Source organism: Montipora capricornis, chromosome 1 (assembly GCF_036669925.1).
Source record: "Montipora capricornis isolate CH-2021 chromosome 1, ASM3666992v2, whole genome shotgun sequence".
Classification (NCBI taxonomy): Eukaryota; Metazoa; Cnidaria; class Anthozoa; order Scleractinia; family Acroporidae; genus Montipora; species Montipora capricornis.
In genome coordinates, this window is record NC_090883.1 from 52,011,834 (window position 1) to 52,035,301 (window position 23,468).

General features: G+C 39.3%; 1 protein-coding gene and 1 long non-coding RNA gene across 2 annotated transcripts in view; both read left to right on the top strand.

Moving 5' to 3' along the window:
• Nucleotides 1-1,398, top strand: LOC138054157 (uncharacterized). The gene is made up of 3 exons (XR_011133261.1): nucleotides 1-172; nucleotides 335-449; nucleotides 886-1,398. It is a non-coding gene; the product is annotated as an uncharacterized lncRNA (long non-coding RNA).
• A 1,232-nt stretch (nucleotides 1,399-2,630) lies between these two features.
• The window catches only part of LOC138048045 (ATP-dependent RNA helicase DDX42-like), a 26,203-nt gene continuing 5,365 nt past the window's right edge, over nucleotides 2,631-23,468 (top strand). Inside the window, exons 1-17 of the mRNA XM_068894580.1 lie at nucleotides 2,631-3,104; nucleotides 5,964-6,114; nucleotides 9,886-9,947; nucleotides 11,689-11,836; nucleotides 12,508-12,543; nucleotides 13,316-13,420; nucleotides 13,970-14,089; nucleotides 15,474-15,779; nucleotides 16,194-16,293; nucleotides 16,747-16,794; nucleotides 16,895-16,992; nucleotides 17,274-17,367; nucleotides 18,264-18,344; nucleotides 19,578-19,679; nucleotides 20,441-20,542; nucleotides 22,029-22,102; nucleotides 23,087-23,137. Of these exons, the coding sequence (XP_068750681.1) occupies nucleotides 2,899-3,104; nucleotides 5,964-6,114; nucleotides 9,886-9,947; nucleotides 11,689-11,836; nucleotides 12,508-12,543; nucleotides 13,316-13,420; nucleotides 13,970-14,089; nucleotides 15,474-15,779; nucleotides 16,194-16,293; nucleotides 16,747-16,794; nucleotides 16,895-16,992; nucleotides 17,274-17,367; nucleotides 18,264-18,344; nucleotides 19,578-19,679; nucleotides 20,441-20,542; nucleotides 22,029-22,102; nucleotides 23,087-23,137 (1,884 nt within the window). The 5' untranslated portion in view covers nucleotides 2,631-2,898. The remainder of the gene's footprint in view (nucleotides 3,105-5,963; nucleotides 6,115-9,885; nucleotides 9,948-11,688; nucleotides 11,837-12,507; nucleotides 12,544-13,315; nucleotides 13,421-13,969; nucleotides 14,090-15,473; nucleotides 15,780-16,193; nucleotides 16,294-16,746; nucleotides 16,795-16,894; nucleotides 16,993-17,273; nucleotides 17,368-18,263; nucleotides 18,345-19,577; nucleotides 19,680-20,440; nucleotides 20,543-22,028; nucleotides 22,103-23,086; nucleotides 23,138-23,468) is intronic.

Consider the following 23,468-nt stretch of genomic DNA (forward strand, 5'->3'; position numbering starts at 1 on the left):
ACATTTGATTCATTTGATTCGAGCTTTTGAGCTCTTTGTTTTTGAGTTTATTCGGCGGTGAAGGAAAAGTTCTATTGGACCTTTTGATGATCAAGATCTCACGCTCAACAGGGACTCGACAGAAAAACTAAACAGTAGTTCCGAGTTGTTTCCAACGACAAAGTCAAAAGAGGTAAGCTTATTTTAGGCATGAAATATTTATTTGTTTATGTCGTTTCCATGGAAGTTATCTTTGCCAAACCATGTTTGCTCGTGTTTCGGTCACACCGTTGAAAACCTAAAAGTTGTAAATTTTAAACTGATAACATTTTTCGTTTACTGTTTTTCGCCCAAGGGCAATTCCTCTGAAAACGCGGAGGGTTTTGACAAAACAGAAGTTTTAACCTCTGACATGTGATACCAGAGCCATGGATTTTTCTGTGACCTGGTTCTCCACAGCAAGAGCAATGGTTTGTATGCTAGATGGTAATGCTCTTTCTTTTCCAGCTCTGTGTTGCCTTGCAGGACACACCAGGTTGTGGTATGATTAAATTTAATTGATCTCTAGATTTCTGTTGATTTCATTGTCCCAGTCATCTGACCTGAAGAAATCTTGTGGAAAGTGTTGATATCTGGCTGGCTGTCATTTTGACTGCCTTTACTTTCAAGATGTGAGCAACTGTTTTTATCTGCATTGTTAGACAAAACCTCTTATTAAGGGAGTCAGTTAAGTTGTTTAGTTTTTTTATAAAGGGATCTTTACAAATAGGGCACAGATTTCCATGTTTTTTTCAAGTATCTTAAGTGACATCTGTGCATGAAAATGACCAAGTGATAATAATATTATTGTTTTTCTTTGATCAGTTTCCTGTTGTTTCTTAAACATGTCATTTATTCTTATTCCAGTTCATAAGTCTAAAACTCTTCCTGGTGTGTGTGTGCTGATCTGGTCAAACCATGCATGGCAAGCAACATTCCAGATTGTTTTCAGAGATTGTGATGAGGATTTCAGCGTTGAATATTTTATTGGTTTTGTGATGAAAAAAGCCAGGGTTGTTATTCATCTCTCATTTTTTCCTGCATGAGATCCTGCATGATGACAACAGTATTTCAAATTAAACGTCACAGATGTGAGCATGTCAGTGATTAATACAAGATGGTTTCCAAACAGCTCTTCAAAATTGTCTAGAAAAGGGACGATAATTATTTACTTGCCACACCTTCTAAGTCAATGTTTGAACAAGCAAATATAATTTGGTTAATTCAAGTAATACTTTCATTAATACAGCTGTATGTTATTCGAGTCTTTCTCTTGCTGAGCATGGGTTTGGATATTAACTTCTAAGAATGCTTCTACTTGTAATAGTCTTAATAATGAATATACGGTACTTACAACAATAAAATTGGAGAGATATTTGAGTTACTGTATATTGTGTTTTGTGGTAACACATACCATAGTAGTTGTTGTTGTTGAAAAGGAATCAGATAGAGTCATTGTGGGTCCAGATAGAGCCATTGTGGGTCTATCACTGGGTAGTGAAACTGGATCAGTTGTGCATAATAAAATGTTAGAGTATGAAGCAGAATGCCTCTAGTCTTGCTGGATGTATGATTACATTCCTCTCTCAGTATCTTTACACACAGTGCAAAAGTTTGGCTGGATTTTTGCTGGTGCAAAGCATGCAAAAGTGAAATGAGTATTTTCCAAACACATGCAGGTGAATGGTTTCTTATTTCATTATCATGATTCTCATGTCTCCCCACCCTCATCCCAGCAAGGCTCAACAAGGTGATCGACAAAGCTGGAGAAAAAAATTAAAGTTACCAGCCAGCTGCAGGAAAAATATTGGAAAAATATTTTCAACGATGGACCACTACCAAACTCCAAGTAAAAGGGAAACATCAAGTAGCATTGGAGTCAAATTTATACTTAGTTTCCAAAACTTTTTTGCGATCCTCTCTTAAAATTAAGACTTATTTTCTTTATTTTATTGCCTCGCTCTTGTAAAAGTAACTAGTGTTGTAAAATATGAGAATGGAAGGCAGGTAAGTGACTTATCCAAGTTGCCGAATGAGTGGGATGCGGGCATGAAAAGAACTTAAGCTTATTTCTCACTTTCAAATGATTCCAATGAAACAAACAGACGATTTCCTCATTCAACAGGAGCAACATAAGCCATCTTCGCAGAAGGAATTATCATTCTGCCCTTGCAAAGATGTTTACCCGGCGTTTTCCTTCTCAGTACACAGTTTTCCCCCCAGAGGTTTACCAACGCAGAGACCATCGCGACTAATAACATTACGAACTTCGTCTTTTTGCCCTAGCGCTCGAATGCATGGTAAAATTCTCCTGGTTTGAACTATAGTTTTTTGGTTTGAAAAGACACACGGAAGATCAGTCTTTCAGGAAGCTCTCTTCAAAATTTAAACCTTATCAAAGTAGTGTTGTCCTTATCATCGCAAAATGAAAACAAACACAGAGAACTTAAATTGCCGCCATTTTGCCGAGCTGTTGTTTCTATTGCAAATTTAATTGGTACCAGTCCCTCGCGCGTGGAAACGCTTCGCGCGTGGCTCAAGCCTGCGCACTCATTTTGCCGCGGTGTCGTGTCAGTGGTAACTATCTTCAGACGTGCGCCAGACGAATTAGCAAGCTGCGCAAGAAATGACCGTAATGGCGGATTGAGACAGAAACTCTCCGTCATTTTGCACCAAGATTTGCGAAGTGCCTTTATTCTTTTTAAAAGGACAGTCAAAGGATTCACAACATTTTTCTAAGCGCGTGAAAGTGAAATCATCGGTGAATTACTTTCAGTTACTGCAGTTCCTCATTTTGCAAATGTTGTTTATCCATTCAAGTTAAACCCACAAGATTTCTTGGAGAAGGTTTGGCCAAAGTAGTTCCTGTATAGAGTTGCGATGTTTCATAAAGGTGGCCCAGGCAAACAACGAGGTTTCGGGTTCGGAGGATTTGCTCTAGCAGCTAAGAAAGAAGATCCTGTTCCCAGTAATCTCGGAAGAGGAATCCCCATCGGCAAGCCGAGTGGGTATGCGAACAAGTCGATACATTCCCAAAAATCGCAAAAGAGTGCTGCCTCATTTCCTCTTCCTGGAGCGAGAAAACCGTAAGTGTGCTGTTATTGTGTGTTGGAAAAGGCGCCTGTTTCGATGCAGATATATTGTTCCAATTTTTATGTTTCTATCTAAGTTATTATTAGATGTTTTGGTGGGTTACTCGTACCTGACGACACGGCGGCAATGTTGTTGGAAAGAACAATAGCGAAAAAGTCTTTTGGGAATTTGACTCTATTATTATGCAAAACTTAAGCTACATTTTTCTATTTTTTGGCACCAACATGGCCGTCTTATCATGTGAGTGCAATCAGAGAATTGTTATGTGCCTGCCCTTGTTCTTCAAAGGATGCCTCTAAAAGAATACAATATATAGCGACCCGGTATTCTGGAATCACTCTGTTTTGTTGTGTAGTACCGCTGTTACGAGTTATGCTGTATTTTGACGAGCTGGCCCGATGAGTCAAAATGCAAACGATGAGTAGAAGTTCTCAGTGATACTGCACACCAAAACAGCTAATAATTTATTTATCATCCAACTTTTCCACACTACATGTATATTTTTAGTTAGTGAATTGGAAACAACCAAGAACGTGTGACAGATTTGTGGGTGACAAGTGTGGGGCAAATCTCAGCACTTCAACTAGTCAAACTGGTTTTCTACTGTAGAAATAAGGAAAAGGAAGTAATTTTTTTTATCATAATCGCACTATAAGAATGGTGAGTTTGGGATTTTTAACCCATAGACAACTTTCATAAATGGCGACCATCCTTATGAAAAAATTATTCTTTTGTTAATTAGACCTAAGGCCCTCATTTTGAAACAAAGATTTTTTTGGTAATTAAGTAAAGTGTGATGGTCCGTGCGAGTGTAGTACTGGGAAGGGCTGTTTGAGATGACATTGACTGATGTTTTGACAACCTGAGCGTAAGTCATCTTCAGAATCAAGTAGTTTGTGTAACGTCAGAAAAAATTGTTTCGAAATTTGCTTGTCGTAATAAGGGCTAGAAAGGTTTTGGGCATTAAAACAGAAGAATATTGCAGTGGATTTCACGAAACATTGGTCGCGCCATTTTTGAGTTTGGTTGCCAACTTGGGAACTGGGGCGGGTGTTGGAAAAGTTCTTTTTCAACAGGCCAATGAAATTTGCAACTTAACAACTTCGCTTTGAAAGTAGGTACATGTACAAACTTACCAACAAAGTTTACAGCAAAGTTGGAAACTTTGTGTTTTCTCCAACGTGATGTGAATTCTTCCAATCCTTTTAAACAGCAAGGCAGATCTTTGCCAGATAATGTCTGCAGTGAAATAGTGGAGCTCTGGTTGAATGAGGGTGGTCATAGAGAAATTTGCCCAAGAGTACTGTAATGAATATTGTTAAGGTGGAGACTCCCAACACAGGAATGGAGGATGTAAAACCAGAACAGCAAGAACTGATGATGTCGTAATGTATACCGAATATTGCAAACAGCAACAACCAAGTATAAGTGCGGAGGAAATTCAGGGAAAACTGTTGGAACATGTTTGCTTAATTCAAAATGTTCCATCAAAATCATCAATACAAGAAGATCTTGATTATTCATACAAATGGCTTATAGTAGTACCAAGAGAAAGTTTGAATGTGGAATGTGAACAACGGCTGATTGATAACTTATCTCTTTGACTGACGGAGGAGAGTACACATGTTGCAATTTAAGTATGCGGAAATGGCAAGAATCTCAAGAAGCTTCTTCCGATCCTGTGGTTATATTAATTGAACAAAACTAATATCTGTCCAAAATAATTTTCCCATAAGCGTAGCTATTTATCGCACAGAAGACATGCAACAAATTCTGACAAATAACTTTAAAGATTTATTCCGCAAATTTTCTGAAAAGATAGAAAATAACGAAGAGCAGTATATTTTTTGTTGAGGTGGAAGTGCAATGTTTGCAGAACTTCTACAGGGGTCCATGGGCATGCTCCTTTGGGAATTTTTTAAAATTTGTTTCTCTTAGAAATTATGCATTTCCTGCTTTTTGGAGCAATGTTTTTTTTTTTCATTTTTTATGGACATAGCATGGCCAATCTAAGGTTCTTGCTCTGCTGGCATATATTTCTCTTGTTATTGAAAAAATCCAAGTGAAGTAGCTAGCTAATTTTGCCAGTTACTCAAGAAGAAACATGTAAGAGACATTTTGTGATGTGTATTGTCTGTATTCCAAGTTGGGAATAAAAGCAAGAGGACACTTTGTGACACTTATCAAAATTGGCATGCATCAAATTTCATGCATTTTCTTAACATATGTGGCGACCTTATGTCATTTTCCTATGCTTACATGCATGCTACAATACGTTGTTTCATGTATGTCACAATTTGTATGTTACATGTATGTTGTGGAGGTTGTTTAATGCTTATATGCATTATGTCACTGTGTATACCAAGATTTAGGCCACTATTTGTCGCTTGAAACTTGGTTACTATTTTACTGAAAATATCAAAGCATGAAAAAAGTAATATTTTTCAGTTGATTTCTTTTGACTTGCTATGAGCATAAGCTCTGAAAGCATTAAGCCTAACAATAACAGCTGTTATTTTATCCTTTCGGGAAAATATCAATGTTTTTCATACCCCCAATCTTCAGCATGCAATGAAGTGATCAATGTGAACTTTTTTTTCCATATTTTAAATGCAGCCTTTTCGGAATGACCAAGGCTTCATCATGGGTGAACTTGGAACATTCTAGTGTTGTTTGAGCACTGCATCTTTCAAGTTAGACGTTTTTAACCTTTTTATTTAATAAAGAGCCCTTCAAATATACGTTGCTGTGAGTCTAAACTTAAGCCCTGTTGAGAGTTAGCATGGCTGATATACCAGCTTTCCATTGCCTGATAGATCATGACTACATATGAAGTTGTTTATTTGATGTAGAATCTTTGTGGACAGTGATAATGAAGATGATGAAACAAAATTTGTTGATGACGATGATGAATCTGAGGTAACAACATCCAATCAGCAAATGAGAAATGGTGATGATGATGATGAGGAAGATGAGTTGGATAAATTCATGGCAGGAATTGAGGTAGACCAGTCCACCAAGTACAAATACACTAAAGGGGGGGGGGGGGGGGGGGGCACAGAATGTTTTGAGTAGGGATGCGAGTGGGACAGGTACATTTGTACCTGTAATAAATCCAAACTGAATCAACTGGAACCTTAAAGCTACACGTAACACAGTTCTGATTAAAAGAGTTTGGGACAATCTTGTTTTACAGTATTTTAGTATTTTCTTTTAAAAGCTGAAATTCCCAACAGTAATAACTCTTATTATTATTATTATTATTATTATTATTATTATTATTGTTATTGTTATTATTATTATTATTATTATTATTATTATTATTATTATTATTATTACTACTAGCAATAGCTATCACTATGTGCCAACGGGAGAGTCAATAATAATTTATTTACATAGTTTGCAGATTTGTATCAGTTTTTGGAACCCAATAGTAGTTGCATTCTTTTGCTTCAAAGTACTGCAACTCAACTTATCTTAGCCTGTGAGCAGGCTCTCTGAGGGACTGGGGTCCCACCACAAAGATGTTATTGTTAACTTATCTAAGTTAACAATAACACAATAACAATTATAGAAATGTTAGTAAAATCCTTGCACACTTGAGCAACAATGTAAACGTCAACATGTTTTGCAATAATATTGAAAGTGATGCTGTAATTTTTGAACAGCCGTAATGTTAACAGGAAAATACAATAAGTAAGTTGGATTAAATCAATGCCATGGACAAAATGGCCAAAATGTTTTCAGTGAAACATGTCACATGTCATGGGGAATCAAGCTCTCGTGCATGACACATGAAAGTTGCCTCACTTGCAGATTTTTTGTTTTGCAAGATACAGCTATGAATAATTATTGTATATCAAATTGATTAATTTTGTACTTTACAGACAGTATTATTTTCTTTGAAAATTAAATTGTTCACAACTCAATGGTCACAAAATGAAAAACAAACTGCTCTACTAGACAATGGTCGACAACGGCACATGGGCGGAAATAGTGACAAGAATACATGTACGTATGCTGGTTCAGTCTTCAGATTTGTTCACTCAATATAGAACAAGCAGGTTCGAAAATAATAAATAAAAAACACTCAAAGCAAGTGTGACATTTCATATTCGTCTAATCAATTGAATTTCTTTTTGTTTGCTGATAATACGAACCTTCTCTATGCTGATAAGAATCTGCGCTCGCTAGAAGTACTGGTAACAGTCAGAAAAGAACTTGCCAGTGTATGTTATTGGCTAATGGCAAACAAATTATTTCTCAACACAAAGGAATCAAATTTTGTAATTTTCTGGCCATACCAGAAATAAATTAACTTTGACGTAACCATAAAACTCTTTGATCATGATAAAAATTCCTTAATTCTTGTCGAGAGGAAGGACTATAATTATGTTAAATACCTTGGTATTCTCATTGATTCAAACCTCACTCAGAAGCAACATGTATATTTATCTCCTCAAAGATCAGCAAATCTCTAGGAATTCTGTCAAGATATAGACACTTTGTTCCCACTGATACTTTATTAAGCATATATCGGCCTTTGATTCAACCCTACATAATTTATGGTATTGCTGTATGGAGCCAAGCTGCTCAAACAATCACAAATATATATCCATGTGAACGATGTCGCGTCATGCCAGTTTGTCTAATGACATCACACTTCAAAACACACGCTTTCATTGGTTCTTGAAGTCACATGATAAGTGGCCTTTAATTTGTTCCCTTATCTTATCTTATCTTACATTACATTTTCTCTGGAGTGCTCAAACTTTTTTCTCCATATACAACACTCTCGCAGTTCGACTCTATTAAGGCTGCTGCCTCGTCAGCCTCACGTTTTGGCCCGGCTGACTCGTTGGCAATTGTTATTATTATCAATAAAGGGCAAAATTACTGAGCGCTGATTGGCTGAGACAGAGGGCATTTTTTTATTAATCGAGGACATTTTTGGTAATCAAGAGAGGGCTTGATTACCTGTCAATGATTGGTTAATCCGTCGAATAGCAACGTATAAATTTTGCCCTTTATTGATAAACAAGTAATCGCATGAGTCAGGGTTGTCAATAAGATTTGAAGTAGGTGGAGAAATTGTGAAAGTAGACGGCACTGGGGGCCGTAGGCCCCCGCATAGGCGAGGGGTGTGGGAACTGCCCAGGCCTCCAGTGGGGTACAGGGGCAGAGCCCCGTTGGGGGTTCAGGGGGCGAAGCCCCCGGAAGCAAAATGAGTTTGACTTATTGACATTGACAAAAATTGCCTTTCCTCAGAGTAATTGTAACTTCTCACTTCCTGAAAAGAACATTATCTTCTATGTGGAAAACAAAGACAGTCCAGCCGTAATCCAGGCAGATTTGTCACCAGTCTTTCTCTTCTGTCCATTCAACATGGGGACAGCAGAATCAATCGCATTGTTTTTCCGTACGCGTGTTGAGTAAATTATAATAGAACTCGTTTAAAATCACCCAACAAGCAAAGAGGGGACAAAATATCACCAAAAACCACTTTTATTGATGACTGCCTTCAGGATACATTGAATGTTTTCCAAAGTAGCCGGCTCCTCAGTGGGGAGTAGCCGCCGGAGTTCGCCGGTTGCCGGCTTCTAATAAAATCCCTGATGAGTCCTCGTACTATTAAGGATTAATTGCACTTGTGTTTTGGAAATTTTCCAAATTGCCCTCGTCGCTTCGCGACTCGGGCAATTTTGGAAAATTTCCAAATCACTCATGCAATTAATCCTTAATAGTACTTGGCCTTATGTGATTACCTATACTAATTGTTACTATATTACAAAATTCTCAAATCTGATTGGTTCTGTGCACGCCTATTTGTTGTGTTATTGGTGTGCAATCACATGGGTGTCCAATTACAGGTATCAAATTTGAGCAACTCCAAATTGGATACCTTCCTGTAACTGGACACCTTAGCCATTTGTGCATCAATCACATGTATTTCAATGGGGTCTTTCTTGCTGTTTTCCTTCTGCTTGCAAAACAGATTTGAACTTTTTCACGCATAAAAGTATTCAAAGACTTTTTATACTCGCATTTTGTTATAATAGTTGCAATTAATTAGTAATAGGACTTTGTGTTGTACAATTCAGGGATAATCATGCTCATAATTTCAAATCGGCCTCGCACTGCGCTCAGTCGATTTTTAAATTACTCACCTGATTACTCCCTGAATTGTACTGTACTCAATATTATTATAAATTATTATTACCGGTATTATTGTTGTTATTATTATTATTGTTATTATTATTATCATTATTATTATTATTATTGTGACAAGATAAGAATACAAAATGTATTATCATTATTATTTTGGTAGTCTTGTGTGTACCTTTTTGTGCCAGTTCTGAGAAAATTATCTAATTTACTTTGAAATGCCTCCAGATCCGCTAGAGGAAGGCTTGTAACAGCTCCTTGTTTACTCGCAATCCCTTTCAATGAGGAGACAGTGCAGCTCAGTGGCTAGGACGCTTGCTTTGACATCGGGGAATCCCGGGTTCAAGACACGTTCTGGCCACTGGTTGAATTTGTTCCTGGTAGTCCCTGGTTCAACTTCTCAGCTGCACTTGTAAATAGCCAACTGGTTTGCCTCCAGGCCAGTTGGTATTCTTAACAGTTGTTGTTGAATGTTCTTTTCTGTGTCGTGATTGTGTTTCATTGGCCCTCAAAAGCCCCCATGGGGAGTATTCAATTAAGTATTTTGTATTTATGTATTTCTGTATGTTAAGTTGTTCTTGGTTTTTTGTTTGTTTTGACTGTTTTCAGCATGAAGTTCAAAAGGAGGCAAATTTGTCTGAGAAGGAGAAAAGTGAAAAAGACAAGAAGAAGTATGTTGATATGATATTATATGGCGAGATATTAAAAAAGAACTTACATTTTGCTAATGGATCATTGGCTGGTTAACTAACTTACCGTAATCACCAGCAGATGAGCCGCACCTTTTTCCCAAAAGTCGTCACTAGAAATCAAGGGTGTGGCTTATCTGCGGGAGCATTAGAAAAAGGCTGCTTCCGGTGTCCAGTTTTCCATCTTCACGTCCAATCTAATGCCTGGTTACTAAGCTACAAATGTTCCGCTCACGCTCTTGTTGTAAAGCAAAAATTTATGGAAAACTGTTGAATGAAGAAATTTTTGTCTACAATACCAGAGAAACATAAATCACATCTCAAAGGTGGTAGAAGCAATGTTCATTGTATTTTCACATGCAGTTCACAGTCTAATGAATAACTACGCCTCCTACTTGAAAGCCACTTATGCTGAGCCAATCAGCGTTCAGGCACGTGCTAAGCTGTCAATTGACACCCAATCCTTTCACATGTGATTGACATGATATGTCAATCATTTTTTGCACGCATATTATGGCGGGAAACAAAGGAAAGCAATTTTAGTGGTTTTAAAATAAATTTTTGAGAATTTTTCTTTTGGGAAAATATGCTTCACAGCCCACCGATTCAAGATTTGCAAAGACAAAAAATGAGAGCAAGACGCCCAAATTCACCTTTTTCGAGACCTTAAAGTGCTAAAATTGTGGGTAAGACTTTGAAGTATCTTCAATTTCAATGTTAATGATGATGATGATGATCTTTATTTAAAAAATTCGGTAAAATCTTCAGTAACAATTAAGTAAAAATCTAATTAGAATTAATTAGACTAACTATGTACATACTGTTTTACAAGACTGCCGAGTGAGAGTCCGAGGACTCAAATAGATGTTTGATTTTTTCTTTAAATTTCTTGACTGATTTGATTGCTCTCACATTTTCGGGTAAAGAATTCCACAACAAAGCACCGCTGTAACTGAAACTTCGTTTCAAGTACCGGTAGTTAGTCCTTGGTCTGGGCAATGTCAACTTATGAAAGGAATTACGCAAATCATAGTCTGTGCTTCGTTCGTGAAATAGGTTCGGCAAGTACGCTGGAGCTTGTTCATTTATAGATTTTAACATCATTAATGCTTTATGCTTCTTTCTCCTAATGACTAATTTGTCCCATTTGAGTATGTCAAGAAGTAGGCTCGAGTTATTCCCATAGTTGGCCTTTAAAATTACTCTAGCTGCACGGTTCTGTAACTTTTGTAATTTGCCGCTCACTGGATCAGGTTACAGTAATCAAAGTGAGGTTGAATTAAGGAGTTATAGATTAGTACCGCGGTAGATTGGGAGATAAGGGGCCTGATACATCTGAGGGCACCTACAGCCGAAGTTACCTTCTTACACAAATTGTTAACATGATTAGACCAGGAAAGCCTTTTTAAAGTAATTTCGTTTGTAAATTTTACGCCTCAAGTCGTATGTAATCCACGGGGAATGCTTTTTTGAGATCCGCTTTGTTTTAAGTGGGGCATGTGAGTTTACGTTCGATGAATAGTAGATGAAGAAGAGTTCGAAACACTCGACTTTGGATTTCTTTTGAGTTCTGTCAAAAAACTTGTTTTTCCAAAATTTGAGCTGCTAAATTCAGGGTGCGGGTTATCTTCAGGTGCGGCTTATCTGCGGGTGTTTACAGTACATAACCTAGAAAATTAAATTGGTGATAATGAGATACATCGAAGTCCTTTTTTGGCCACAGAGTGAGAAGAGATGACATTGAGGAAGAGGATGACCAGGAGTCCTATTACAATTACATGAAAAATGCCCCAGTTGTTGCATACCCTGATGATGAAGAAGAGCTGGAATATGACAGCGATGGCAACCCAATTGCCCCAGAAAAATCCAAGGTGATACACTCCAAGGTTTTCATTACAGTTTTGCACAAAAGGCATTGGGCCTTAATCAGTTGTTCTTGCCGTATGAAATACATATCAAAATAGGCAGGCAAGGTGGTGTTCACAGATGGTCAATTTGCTCATTGCCGACCTTAGTGGGAGGCGCGGTGGCCTCATGGTCGGTATGCTTGACTCTGGATCGAGTGGTCCGGGTTCAGGTCCTGGCCGGGGACATTGTGTGAGAGGTGCTTCTCTCCACCTAGGTGTATAAATGGGTACTGGCGAAAATGCTGGGGGTAACCCTGTGATGGACTACATGTAGCATCCCATCCAGGGGGGAGTAGAAATACTCCTAGTCACTTCATGCTACAGAAACCGGAGATATGTGCCGGCCTGGTGGGTCTTCTAGGCTCGTAGCGGACTTAACCTTTACCTTACCCAGCCTTCGTTATTAAAAACTCCCTGTGCTCTGATTACACATTGCCTTTTCTTTAAAGAGTGTGAATTGGACAGTTAAGTGTAGGATCAACCCCATTGCATTCAGTCTGAGTGCTAGTATCAGACACTGTCAACTTTTTGTCTTACATCATTCATGTTTGGTAGTGAACGTGGGAAAAGTATTTAATGATATTGTTGAACAACTCTTGACAATGATATAACTTAATTTTGCGTTTTGTCCACAGATAATTGTACCGCTTCCTGCTGTCGACCACTCAGAGGTACAGTTTATAGTTACTGTTTTTTAATGACAACCTGAAATGATTTTCAGGACAATGTGAACAGTGACACAACATTGAATCTTTCATTTTCCATTTTTACTTTGAGATCATTGAACAAATTTTACTTGTTCACCCACATTGTACAGCACTTGTGAATAAGTTGGAATTTTGTCAAATGCAGGAGATCCCAAAACGTTAAGACGGAATCCACCAGAAGTTTGAGTAACAAGCTAGTACCAAAATTATATACGTTGTATTGCAAACGTCTGTACGACTGTTTTAAATATCTTCTCAAAAAAAATCATTTCTAGCAAATGTCAAAAACTAATGTGGAACTTCGTAAGAAACACTTGAAAGTGCTGGTGAAATGAAACTGATGATGAAATTCTACCTGTGTTTGCACAATTTTTCTAACCTTTGAAATTTATTTTTTCTCATTTCCATGGGAAATTGCTTTCGGTGTTATTTCAGGCAATTATTTATATCTTTAGCTTTAAGAAAATGTAAAAAGGACTGTAAAATATTTAGAATTATTCTGGTACCAGACTTTTGTCCACTAAAAACTGAAATTGCTCGATTTTCTATCGTATTTTGTCTTAATATTTTGGATTTTCTTTTGATATTTCCTGTGTCTTTCTGCTTAGCCCCAACCCCCACCATGGGCAATATTTACCTCCACTTTGGTGAATAATATTAATAATATTGAAATTAAAATCAAGATTAATATAGATCTCCAGTCTTTTAAACAGTTTTTTTTTGGTGAATCTTGCAGATTGATTATCCAGTGTTTGAGAAGAACTTTTATATTGAACATGAAGAAATATCTAAACTGTCTTCCCATGAGATCCAAGAATTGAGGCGGAAGCTGGCGCTGAAGGTGATGAACCAAGCTAGCCATGAGCAATGACTGTGGCGTTTCATCCACTTTATAAAGACTCCCCTGCATATGCAGGGAGTGTGTTTTTGCTGTACCTGTATCTTCATCTCTTGTACAGCTGTACTTGTCTTAAATGTTGTATACAATTGACCTTTGCTATTTCTGCGCAATATCTTCGTCAAATCTACAACTGATTAGAATTTGATGCAGAGATTCAAATCAATTTTTTAAAAGATTTATTTAACAAGGCAAGGGACACATATTTACACCTTGTTTACTCTCCCTTGTTTCCCTAAGATTCTTCTACAAGGGCTGACTGAAAAACACGACAGGATTAAAAATAACAATTGAAGCATTTGTTCCCAAATATTCTTGTGGGTTCTGAACTGGCACGAATGCAAAATCCCTTAATAACCATGTTCAAAAGTGTTGAGACCTCTGGTTCTAGACACTGGTCTTGGTGTCCAAGCCTAGCCAGGTTTTAAGTTACCAACCGGTATGCATTTTTGGACATACAATGCATTGCTCAGTCGTATTTTTGATTGATAGGTGTCAGGGGCTTTGCCAGTGCGACCTTCCATCAGTTTTGCACATTTTGGGTTTGACGAGCAGCTCATGGGAGCGATTAGAAAGTTAGAGTACACACAACCGACACCTATCCAGTGCCAGGTATTGGGATAATTATGCTGTTACACATATTTGAAAAATCTTATGCAGCAATGGAAGTTCAAATAAATTGTATAAGATACTGGTATGTCATTATTGTACTCTTACCCCTTATGTTTATGTTGTTTTATATTTATTTATGTTTTTGTTTTCAGATATTTTTTTATAACTGATCTACTTACCAGAAGAACATTCTTGCATGCTTAGATCGGTTTTCAATTGAGTGTCGAAAGTAATTAGCGAATTGCTTTGGTTTATGATTACTTCACTCAGTGATTGGTTCAAAGCTCTCGCGCCATTTTTTTCAACCAATCAGAAGAGAAACCAAAACTAATCATTACTCGCGCGTGCACATTTCCCACACTTTGAGTCGGCTACCGTGTAATTACTTAGAGTTTTGATTGGTTTACCAGATTGTCTCCGTTCTTTTTGATTGGCCAAAGTAATTACTTTGGTTTTGGTTTTACGAAACTCATTTGAAAACCGCTCTATTGCTATAAATTAGACTATTTTCCCATTCAGAGGGAGCAGGGTTGGCGTAGTGGTGAGCGGACTCGCCTCCCATGCACCAATGTGGCCCAGCTTCGATTCCCGTACCCGACGCCATAAGTAGATTGAGTACTTGTGATGGTTCTCTACTCTGCTCCGACGGTTTTTCTCCGGGTTCTCCGGTTTTCCTACCTCATAAAAACCCAGACATACAGCTGATTTTAGCTAGCTGTAAGGTCATACACCAACGGTATAGCGGCAGCCAGAGGCGTCCTTTAGTATGCTTTTGGTTCGACCTTGTTGGGCTGCGTCATTGCTGTACTTGCGACGGCGGTTAGCGGAACAGTTGTTGTTGTTATTATTGTTTTCTCATTCTCGTGCTTGCTCTCTCTTCCGTTGCTCGCCACTACTCGTCACTGATATTTCACCTGTTTTCTCGTGCTCTCAGTCGCTCTCCTTCACGTTGAACATCTCTTACTCGTCGCCTACATGCTGTTTTTTCCTCTCTGACTGTTTCGAGGGGTGGGGGGGGGGGGGGCATGCCACCAGACCCCCCTCGGTAGCTCGCGGCTTTGGCACTCACAGGGCGACTTGCGGCGCCAAAAATGTCACGTCCGGTACTTTCAGAAATATGTCTGCTACTTTACGAAACTGTCGAAAACCCTGTACTTAGCTTGTTATTTGGTTATCTCCAAAATTTTTGCTTGTTAAAATACTAACTTCGCGCCAAAAAACGAGGGTTCCAACGGTGCGACATTTCGCGGTAGTGGCTTACATGAAAAGTTAAACGGACGGACGGACGGCCGTACGATAACGTCATAAACCAAAACCAGAATTTTCTCGCATCGATAGGTTACCATATTTTCTTAACCGCGGTGGTCCGTGAATTTTTTTCCAGGCAATTCCAGTTGCCCTTAGTGGTCGAGACATCATTGGTATTGCCAAGACAGGATCTGGTAAAACAGCCGCTTTTCTGTGGCCCGCACTGGTACATATTATGGATCAACCGGAGTTGGAGCCTGGAGATGGTCCTATTGCATTGATCTGTGCTCCAACAAGAGAACTTTGTCAGCAAATCTTTGTGGAAGCGCGCCGGTTTGGGAAAGTTTACAACATTCACGCTGTGGCTGTCTTCGGTGGAGGAAACAAGTACGAACAATCCAAGGCTCTTCTAGAAGGCGCAGAAATTGTTGTTGCTACACCGGTAAGGGATTTTCTGATGAAAGGTAACGATAGAATCACTTTATTTGACGTCGGTAGTTCCTTCAGCTACTAGGCGGGTATCAATGGTAGCTGGCGGTGCGCCTTGTACTCACCTCCCGCTGCCAGCGCTCCATTTTACGGTTATTTAAAACTACAGATATACGGTGACCTTAAGGTGATTCGCCCACACATCTTATGGAGGAAAGAAATCCATCGAAATATAGCGGTTACAAAATATCGCAACAGAATTCAATAGTGATGCCTGTGTAGAACACGTATTTCTGGTTTCCCTCTACCGAAAACCGGTAGCAGAAAATAACGGAAGAGACTCTAAATGATAAACAAAAACATTTTACAACTCTGACTGCTAGAGGAACTGATATTTGTAAAACCGTGCTTCTCCTTATATATTCAGGGTCGCCTAATAGATCACGTTAAGGCGAAAAGCACGAATCTTCAAAAAGTGACGTACCTGGTATTTGATGAAGCTGACAGGATGTTCGACATGGGTTTTGGTATGTATAACCGTCTCGGACTTTTGATTTTATCTAGTATTTGTTTTTGATTTTTTTAAGGATTTCGCGGGGTGAACTATCAAACCAAAGCAATTACCTTGGCTTTTGCGTTTGTTTACTCTACTGTCTGATACTACCGCCAAACTGACGCTGAGGGTCTTCAAATAACATCTGCAAATGCTAAGACGCCTTTCCTCGAAGGTTATAGACTCTACATACTATTCGCAAAGGAGATCTAAGGATTTCTGTCGTCATTTCTTGTCAGCATTAGATTAGCTGGAATTAAGGGCTTCTTTGTGAATGAGACCGCAAGGGCAAAATGCAGCCATAAGTCGTGCTATGTGCCAGGTGCTTCAGCCCTTACTAACACAACTGAAAACTACTTCAAAGACAATTATTGCTCCCTCTAAGTGCAATATGTGTATCATTCTGTTACATTGATATTGGTTTCAGAACCTCAAGTGAGATCCATTGCATGCAACGTCCGGCCTGACAGACAGAGTAAGCTTTCCCAATAAGACTACTTATGTTGTTACTTTTCATTTTTCTTGTTTTTTTTCATTGACGGTGATCACATGTTGCTTTGTAATCGTTTCAACAGCTTTGTTGTTCAGTGCAACTTTCAAGAAAAAAGTCGAGATGCTCTGTCGGGACATTTTGACGGATCCAATCAGGGTTGTTGTCGGAGAACTGGGCGAGGTAAAAACTACCATACCGACTACCTAAGGTTCAATTTTGGAGAGAAGTTTTTCTTTCAGCTTGCCTTTTGCATCACGCCGCTTTGTTTGCTTGTCAAATCTACTCGCGATTTTCTTGACGAATCATAATTAAACCGAAACTGATGCGGCGGTTTGGCCCAGAGTTCTGGGCGTTGAACTTGCACCAGAATGCGACTCCGATCCCGCGTCGACCATCAACTGGATGTGTCTTATGTTTTCAATCCTTTTTTCTTTCCCTTAAATGTTGGATTGAAATTTCAGGCAAACGAAGATGTTACACAGAATGTGGAGATCTTGCCTAATGGCGCAGACAAATGGGCATGGCTAATAAGACGCTTAGTTTCTTTTACATCAGGTACTGTAATAGTTTTCTCTCAATTCGAAAGAGTTCATTTAATTGCTATACACTTCAATGATTGAAATGTACCCTTCAAGTGGACTGCCACAAGAACGCCATTTCAAAACAGAACTTTCCCATTAGTGCAATCGCCGCTTTATTATCACCTCGTCCAGTGCGAAATCTGATCCATCGCCGGTGTAATTATCCAAGAATACAGCTGGTTTGAAAGCCTTGAATGTTTGCGAAGGAAAAAGAAGTGCGTCATTGTGCATGTTTGGGTTGTTCTCCATGTATGTGGCCCGTAGATTCTCAACCTTTTAATGGCGTCGTTAAGCTGAAATGGTGAGACGAGGTGGCCACATGGTTAGAGTGCTCGATTCCGGATCGAGTGATCCGGGTTCGGGTCCTGGCCGAGGACATTGTGTTGTGTTCTTGGGCAAAACACTTTACTCACGCGGTGCCTCTCTCCCCCGGGTGTATAAATGGGTACCGGCGAATTTAATGCTGAGGGTAACCCTGCGATGGACTAGCATCCCATCCAGGGGGGAGTAGAAATACTTCTAGTTGCTTCATGCTACAGAAACCGGAGATAAGCGCCGGCCTGATGGACCTGATGGGCCTTCTGGCTCGTAACAGTGACTTTACCTTAAGCTGAAACGGCCAAGAAATGTGAACGCGCGCGAAGAGCGTGTAGCCGTTTTCTTTAATCAGGTACATCGTGTTACGTGGCGTTTTTAGTTTGCCATAAGTCCCCTCGTCCTTGCTTAAATTCCTTGGCGACGCGAAATCTTACTCTCATTTGTTGGTTTTGAGTGACGCTTAGGAGTTTAAGGTTGGGAGCTTTTGCGAAGTCAAGTCTCTTTCTGCTAAACAATTCCGATCATTTTGTTTTTTTTTTTTTTTTTTTCTAGCTGGCAGTGTACTCATATTTGTAACCAAAAAAGCCAACAGTGAAGAGCTGGCGGCGAAACTGAAGACAAAAGATTTTGAAGGTGCCGTTAATGTTTCTTATTTCTCTTCTTACACTTGAATGATGTTGTTTATCGCCTCTTTCTTAGCCAGAGTGAACTGCCAGCGATTGACATAAATTGGATCTACAAAACCGGAGACTTAATTGTACTCTGCTCCTTCTGAGTCTCTCAATTTTTCCCGGGTTTTGAAAGGAAAAAGTTTAGATTGAACGCCCGGGTGAGTATACTGTAGTCCTGAAGGCTTTTGTCAGCGCCATGACTTTGGAGGTCTTCTGCTCATATTGTCGAAGCGCGAGTCTCAAGCAAGAGCCTTTTTCATGACAACACCCCGGACTAACAAGTTCGATCAAAGTATTCACTCCTTGGCTTAAACCATTTCCAGTTTCGAAAAAAAGGAGAGTCATGGGTGAGAACTTCATTCTGTTCGTTACGGATGAAATAATTCGGCTTGAACTGAACCTAACGAAACAGAAGAAATAATGTCATTGAATGTATACACACGATTTGTTTTCCTCGGAAGTGGCAACATTGTCGGCTAATATAATGCACATCATGATGGACTAATTACTCCTTATTTTTGGCGCGAAAGTTCGCGGACGTTGAAATGCACCTACAGTCAAACATTTTTTGGTTTTAGTATAAATCTCCCCATCCATAGCAAACATATGTCGCCAATGTGACCCAGAAATTCGCCTTTTCTGTTTCTTGCAAGCCACGCAAACTTTGCAAAACTAGCAGTAATTTGGACCCACGACGGTGATGTGAGAGGCGTGGGTCTATTTTCGATTTGACGTCACAAACTGCGTTGCATTCCTGTTTTCAAAGAAATTTTGCAGTGCAAATCAGTTTGTGACGTAAAATCGAGAATACACCCATACATCTCCCATCACGGTCATGGGTCCAAAGTACTGCTAGTTGTCATAACTTTGTGCGTCTTTCCCGACTGGTAAGAAGCGAAATGGTAAAACATGTTTGGTTTTGGTGGGAAGATAAATATTGTAGACGAAAAATATTTGAGTTTAGGTGCTGTTTAATTTATGCTTTCACATGAAATTACAAAATTGCAGTGGCAACTTTTCTAAGAAATCTTGTTCACCGGGGTCAAGAATGTTTTCGAATGTCACACTAAAATAATTCTAAAATGTTCTAAAAATGTGATTTAATTGTGGTGACGTGATACATATATTTCGTTCTTCGAGCCTCTTCATTAGTCAGCTTTTTTTGCGTAGACACTTACTTTTGCAATTTTTTCAGTTGTACTGCTCCATGGAGACATGGACCAGTTCGAACGGAACAACGTCATCAACGCTTTCAAGAAGCAGGAAGTCCCGATACTAGTCGCAACTGATGTAGCAGGTAAATAGAGGATATTACACGTTGGCGTTGATACAAACAAAATTTAGTGTTTGAGTGGCAAGAACAAACGAGTGAGGCATTGTACTTGCCACGAGAGCATTAAATTCATATCTTCGAGCTAACGTGTAATTTTCTTTTTATTATATCGACAAAAAAATATGCGTGGTAGAGATTTAAAAGCAGGCCTAAAGAATACAAATACTGGGCGTTGATACAAACAGAAAATGCGGGAATCGAGACGAAGTTGCTCAATTGGTCACTTCGGAAAATACCATAATACTCTTTGTTTGTCCCCCGAAATTTTGCATGGGCATTGTTTCTAGTTTGTTTTGGGACTTACACTGGTCCTAAGAGAAAACAAAAACAATGCTTATGCAAAACGTGGGGGGACAAACAAAGAGTATTATGGTATTTTCCGAAGTGGCCTATTTGACCAACCGTGTTAGATACGAAAAATACGCCACTCGGTTCCCGGATGTAGTGGCCGTCTTGATTCTACGAGGGGTTTAGTTCCGGATAAAACACTCTCGCCCATATGATATAACAACACTGAAATATTACCTACTGTTCTGTACAATCTCTCGAAGCATTCACTGTTCGTTGGTCTAAACCTCAAGAACGTTTTCAACAGGGACGCTCGTGTATACAATGATGCATATTATCATTTGCAGGTTAAAAGTATTGTTGATTCATATTTTTGACTACTCTACACTGGTCGGTTGTTCATTTGTTCTACTAACAGAGGCCGTATTCCTTTTCAGCGCGTGGACTAGACATTCCTTCAATCAAGACTGTCATAAATTATGACGTGGCACGTGACATTCATACGCACACTCATCGGATTGGTCGAACTGGAAGAGCGGGTAACTTGTTTCGCTTATGTTGTTTCAAATCAATGCGGCAGTTATATAAAGAGTTGAGGGAGTTGCCGTTGACAGCAAATGGCTACCAGTTGATAGTTGTCGTAAATTCATGAAAATCGTCTTTTTCTTTTTAATGTTTTCTTTTTATCAGCTGTTCAATAACTTTGGGTAATAGGATATAAATGAGCTGGACTGATTGCAGAATACCCTGCCACTTTGAAGCTGCACCTCTGAAATGGCTGGATACTCGGATACGTAGTGGAATATTATATTCCACTACGTATCCGAGTATCCATTATATACCACCCATCCCCTCATAATGTTCTAAGTATGTTCTGAAGTGGATACGAGGATACACAGTGGAGTCAGTAAAAGCGCGGATACGTGTATACGCAGTGCCATGGTCTCAAGAACTGGGCATATCACCTGCTTGTTTTTGTTTCTCGATGGGATAGCGAGAAGTATGCTTCATATATGGCGCTCTATCGGTCATTCGTTCTTTAGGTCTGTCGCCAGCCTCTCCTCGTATCTACGTATCCAGCAAATTTAGTGGTGAGCTTTGAAGTTGTAGGGTTGCAGTTAAGCTGAAAGCAAAAAGATTTCATTCAATTTGGGGAAGAGCAAAATGGAGCATCCTGTTTTGCCGAAAATGGGAAAAGAAGACGGAGGGAACGAACAGTCCTATGAAGGAGTCTCTTTAGACCACTTTCATAAATGGCGACCACTTTTATATTTTTTTGTCTTTATGTTAATTAGACCTACCACCCTCATTTTGGAACAAAAATTCTTTTGAAATTTGCTCGTTGTAGCGAGGCTAGAAAGGCTTATTAGCATTAAAACAAAAGAATATTTTATTTGGCCACCATTTTGAAAGAGGTCTTTACCGTTGGCCGTAAACGCAATTCGTAACCTCTATTCTTATGGGTTCAGTCGGGAAACGGATGTCCTGCAGTGTCAGTATGGTTCATGAAGTTTGACCATTGAAACTACCAGGCCTGCAAATTTTGACACAAAAATTGGAATTTCAGTGTGAACTGAAAAATGATGTGAACAGGTCGCAGGCCAGGATAGTAGTACACTTAGCAATATAAATGCGGTACTGTCAGTAAACTTAAAAAGGAAAAAAAAAGCACTTCCAGTTGTCGTTCTTGGTTCAAAAATGCCTCGTGCCCAAGCTTCCTTAAGATGTTCGCTCATGTAGTGAGTTCTGTGAGAAAATTGCAGCTGAACTAATGGATACACTATCCCCTAATTTTTCGTCGTTTTGTTTACCAAGTAGTAAAGGTTTGCGCTAGATGGTTTCTCATTTGCCCTGGTTACTAGTCAGAAATAGCAGGTAACACATATGCCGCTTAAAAATGATCTGAAATTCATGCAAATCACATGTGAAAAGCGCACATTTTTAATCGAAATTTTGATTGATGAGATGAACGTACAGGTATATTTCTCGTAAGATAATTACTTCGCCCTACCTTTTCCTTCGTAGGAGAAAAGGGCGTGGCCTACACGCTGATAACTCCAACCGATCAAAACTTTGCTGGAGATCTCGTGCGCAATTTGGTAAGTAATACCGTTGCTATAATAATATGTCCTCAATTGAGGAAATATAAACCAATTTCTTTTTTTTTATGTAAAGCATGCGCATTGTACCTCTCTCGTTTAGGGAATAACATGATAAAACATTTGCCGGCGCGGATCTGAACTCCGCCAAGTTACAAAAGTGCTCCCCTCTAAGGGGAGGGCGGGTGTATGATTTGTTTTGAAAAGGTCAAATTATTCTTCTGGAAAATGCCATTTTTCCCCTCGTTGTCAGTCACATCGATAGGCGTTGGGCAATTTCTTTAACATATCGAAAAAACGGCCTTAAGATCCGTGCCTAGTTAGCCATAAGGTAGTCGAAGATATCATCTAGTATTAAGTTTCTTCTGCCCGATTCTTGCTACATTACAAGATTTATTGGGTTTGGTTGTTGTGGAAGAAAGTGCTCGAGAGCGTCCATGATAGAGAGGCCATCGCGGCTCTCATTTGTGACCTTGTTGATTGGCCCGCCTTTCAGATGTCAGTACGTGGATAGTTAAGAATACCATTATTTCTTAATGAACATCCGTCCTCATAGACGTCTTTTGCATTCTTTCCAGTATCCCACATCTTCCTACAAGGGCAGGGATAGCGCATTGGTGAAAGCACTCGATTCCCACCAATGTGGCCCGGGTTCCATTCCCATAAATGGCGTCAAATGTGGGTTGAGTTTGTGCTCCGAGAGGTTTTTCTCTGGGTACAGGTACTCCGGATTTCCCCTCACCTCAAAAATCAACCTACGATTTAATGTGAGTTGATTTGCTCTGGTTTAATTTCTCTGCAGTGCCCTCAACTAGTGCTCCAGCGCCAAATACAGTTGACACTTAAAAAAACGTAATAATTTTAGTGCTACTACGATCAACAATCACTCCTCGTTTTTCTTCACGTATTGAAAGTACTTGCATTGCATCGTTCATCGCCATATTTAATCCAAGAACCTGAATCTTGACCGTGTTTTCTCTGCAGGAAGGTGCCAATCAGGTGGTACCAGACGCTCTAATGGAGATGGCAATGAAGGTATAGTACCAAAGAAAAATGAAAATGAAAGTACCAATATACAGCTCAGAGGGTTTTCCTACTTGTTTTTGGTTTCTTTATAAAAAGGCAGATGATCGTGCAAGCAATTTTTTGGCACCCCATCGCGATTTTGTCCAGAAAATGTTGCCAACTTCGCAGATGTCCGAGTGCTTGGGGCTCATGAGAGGCCTGGCAGCAAAGCCGAGTTGAACTTGAACGCTTTCCTTGTTGAGAAATTCAATCTCCTATTGAAATCTCGTCAAGACGTCTTCCCCAAGCATAGTTAATAGACGGGAATGGTCATGAAACCCGACAACTTTCTTTGTTGTAG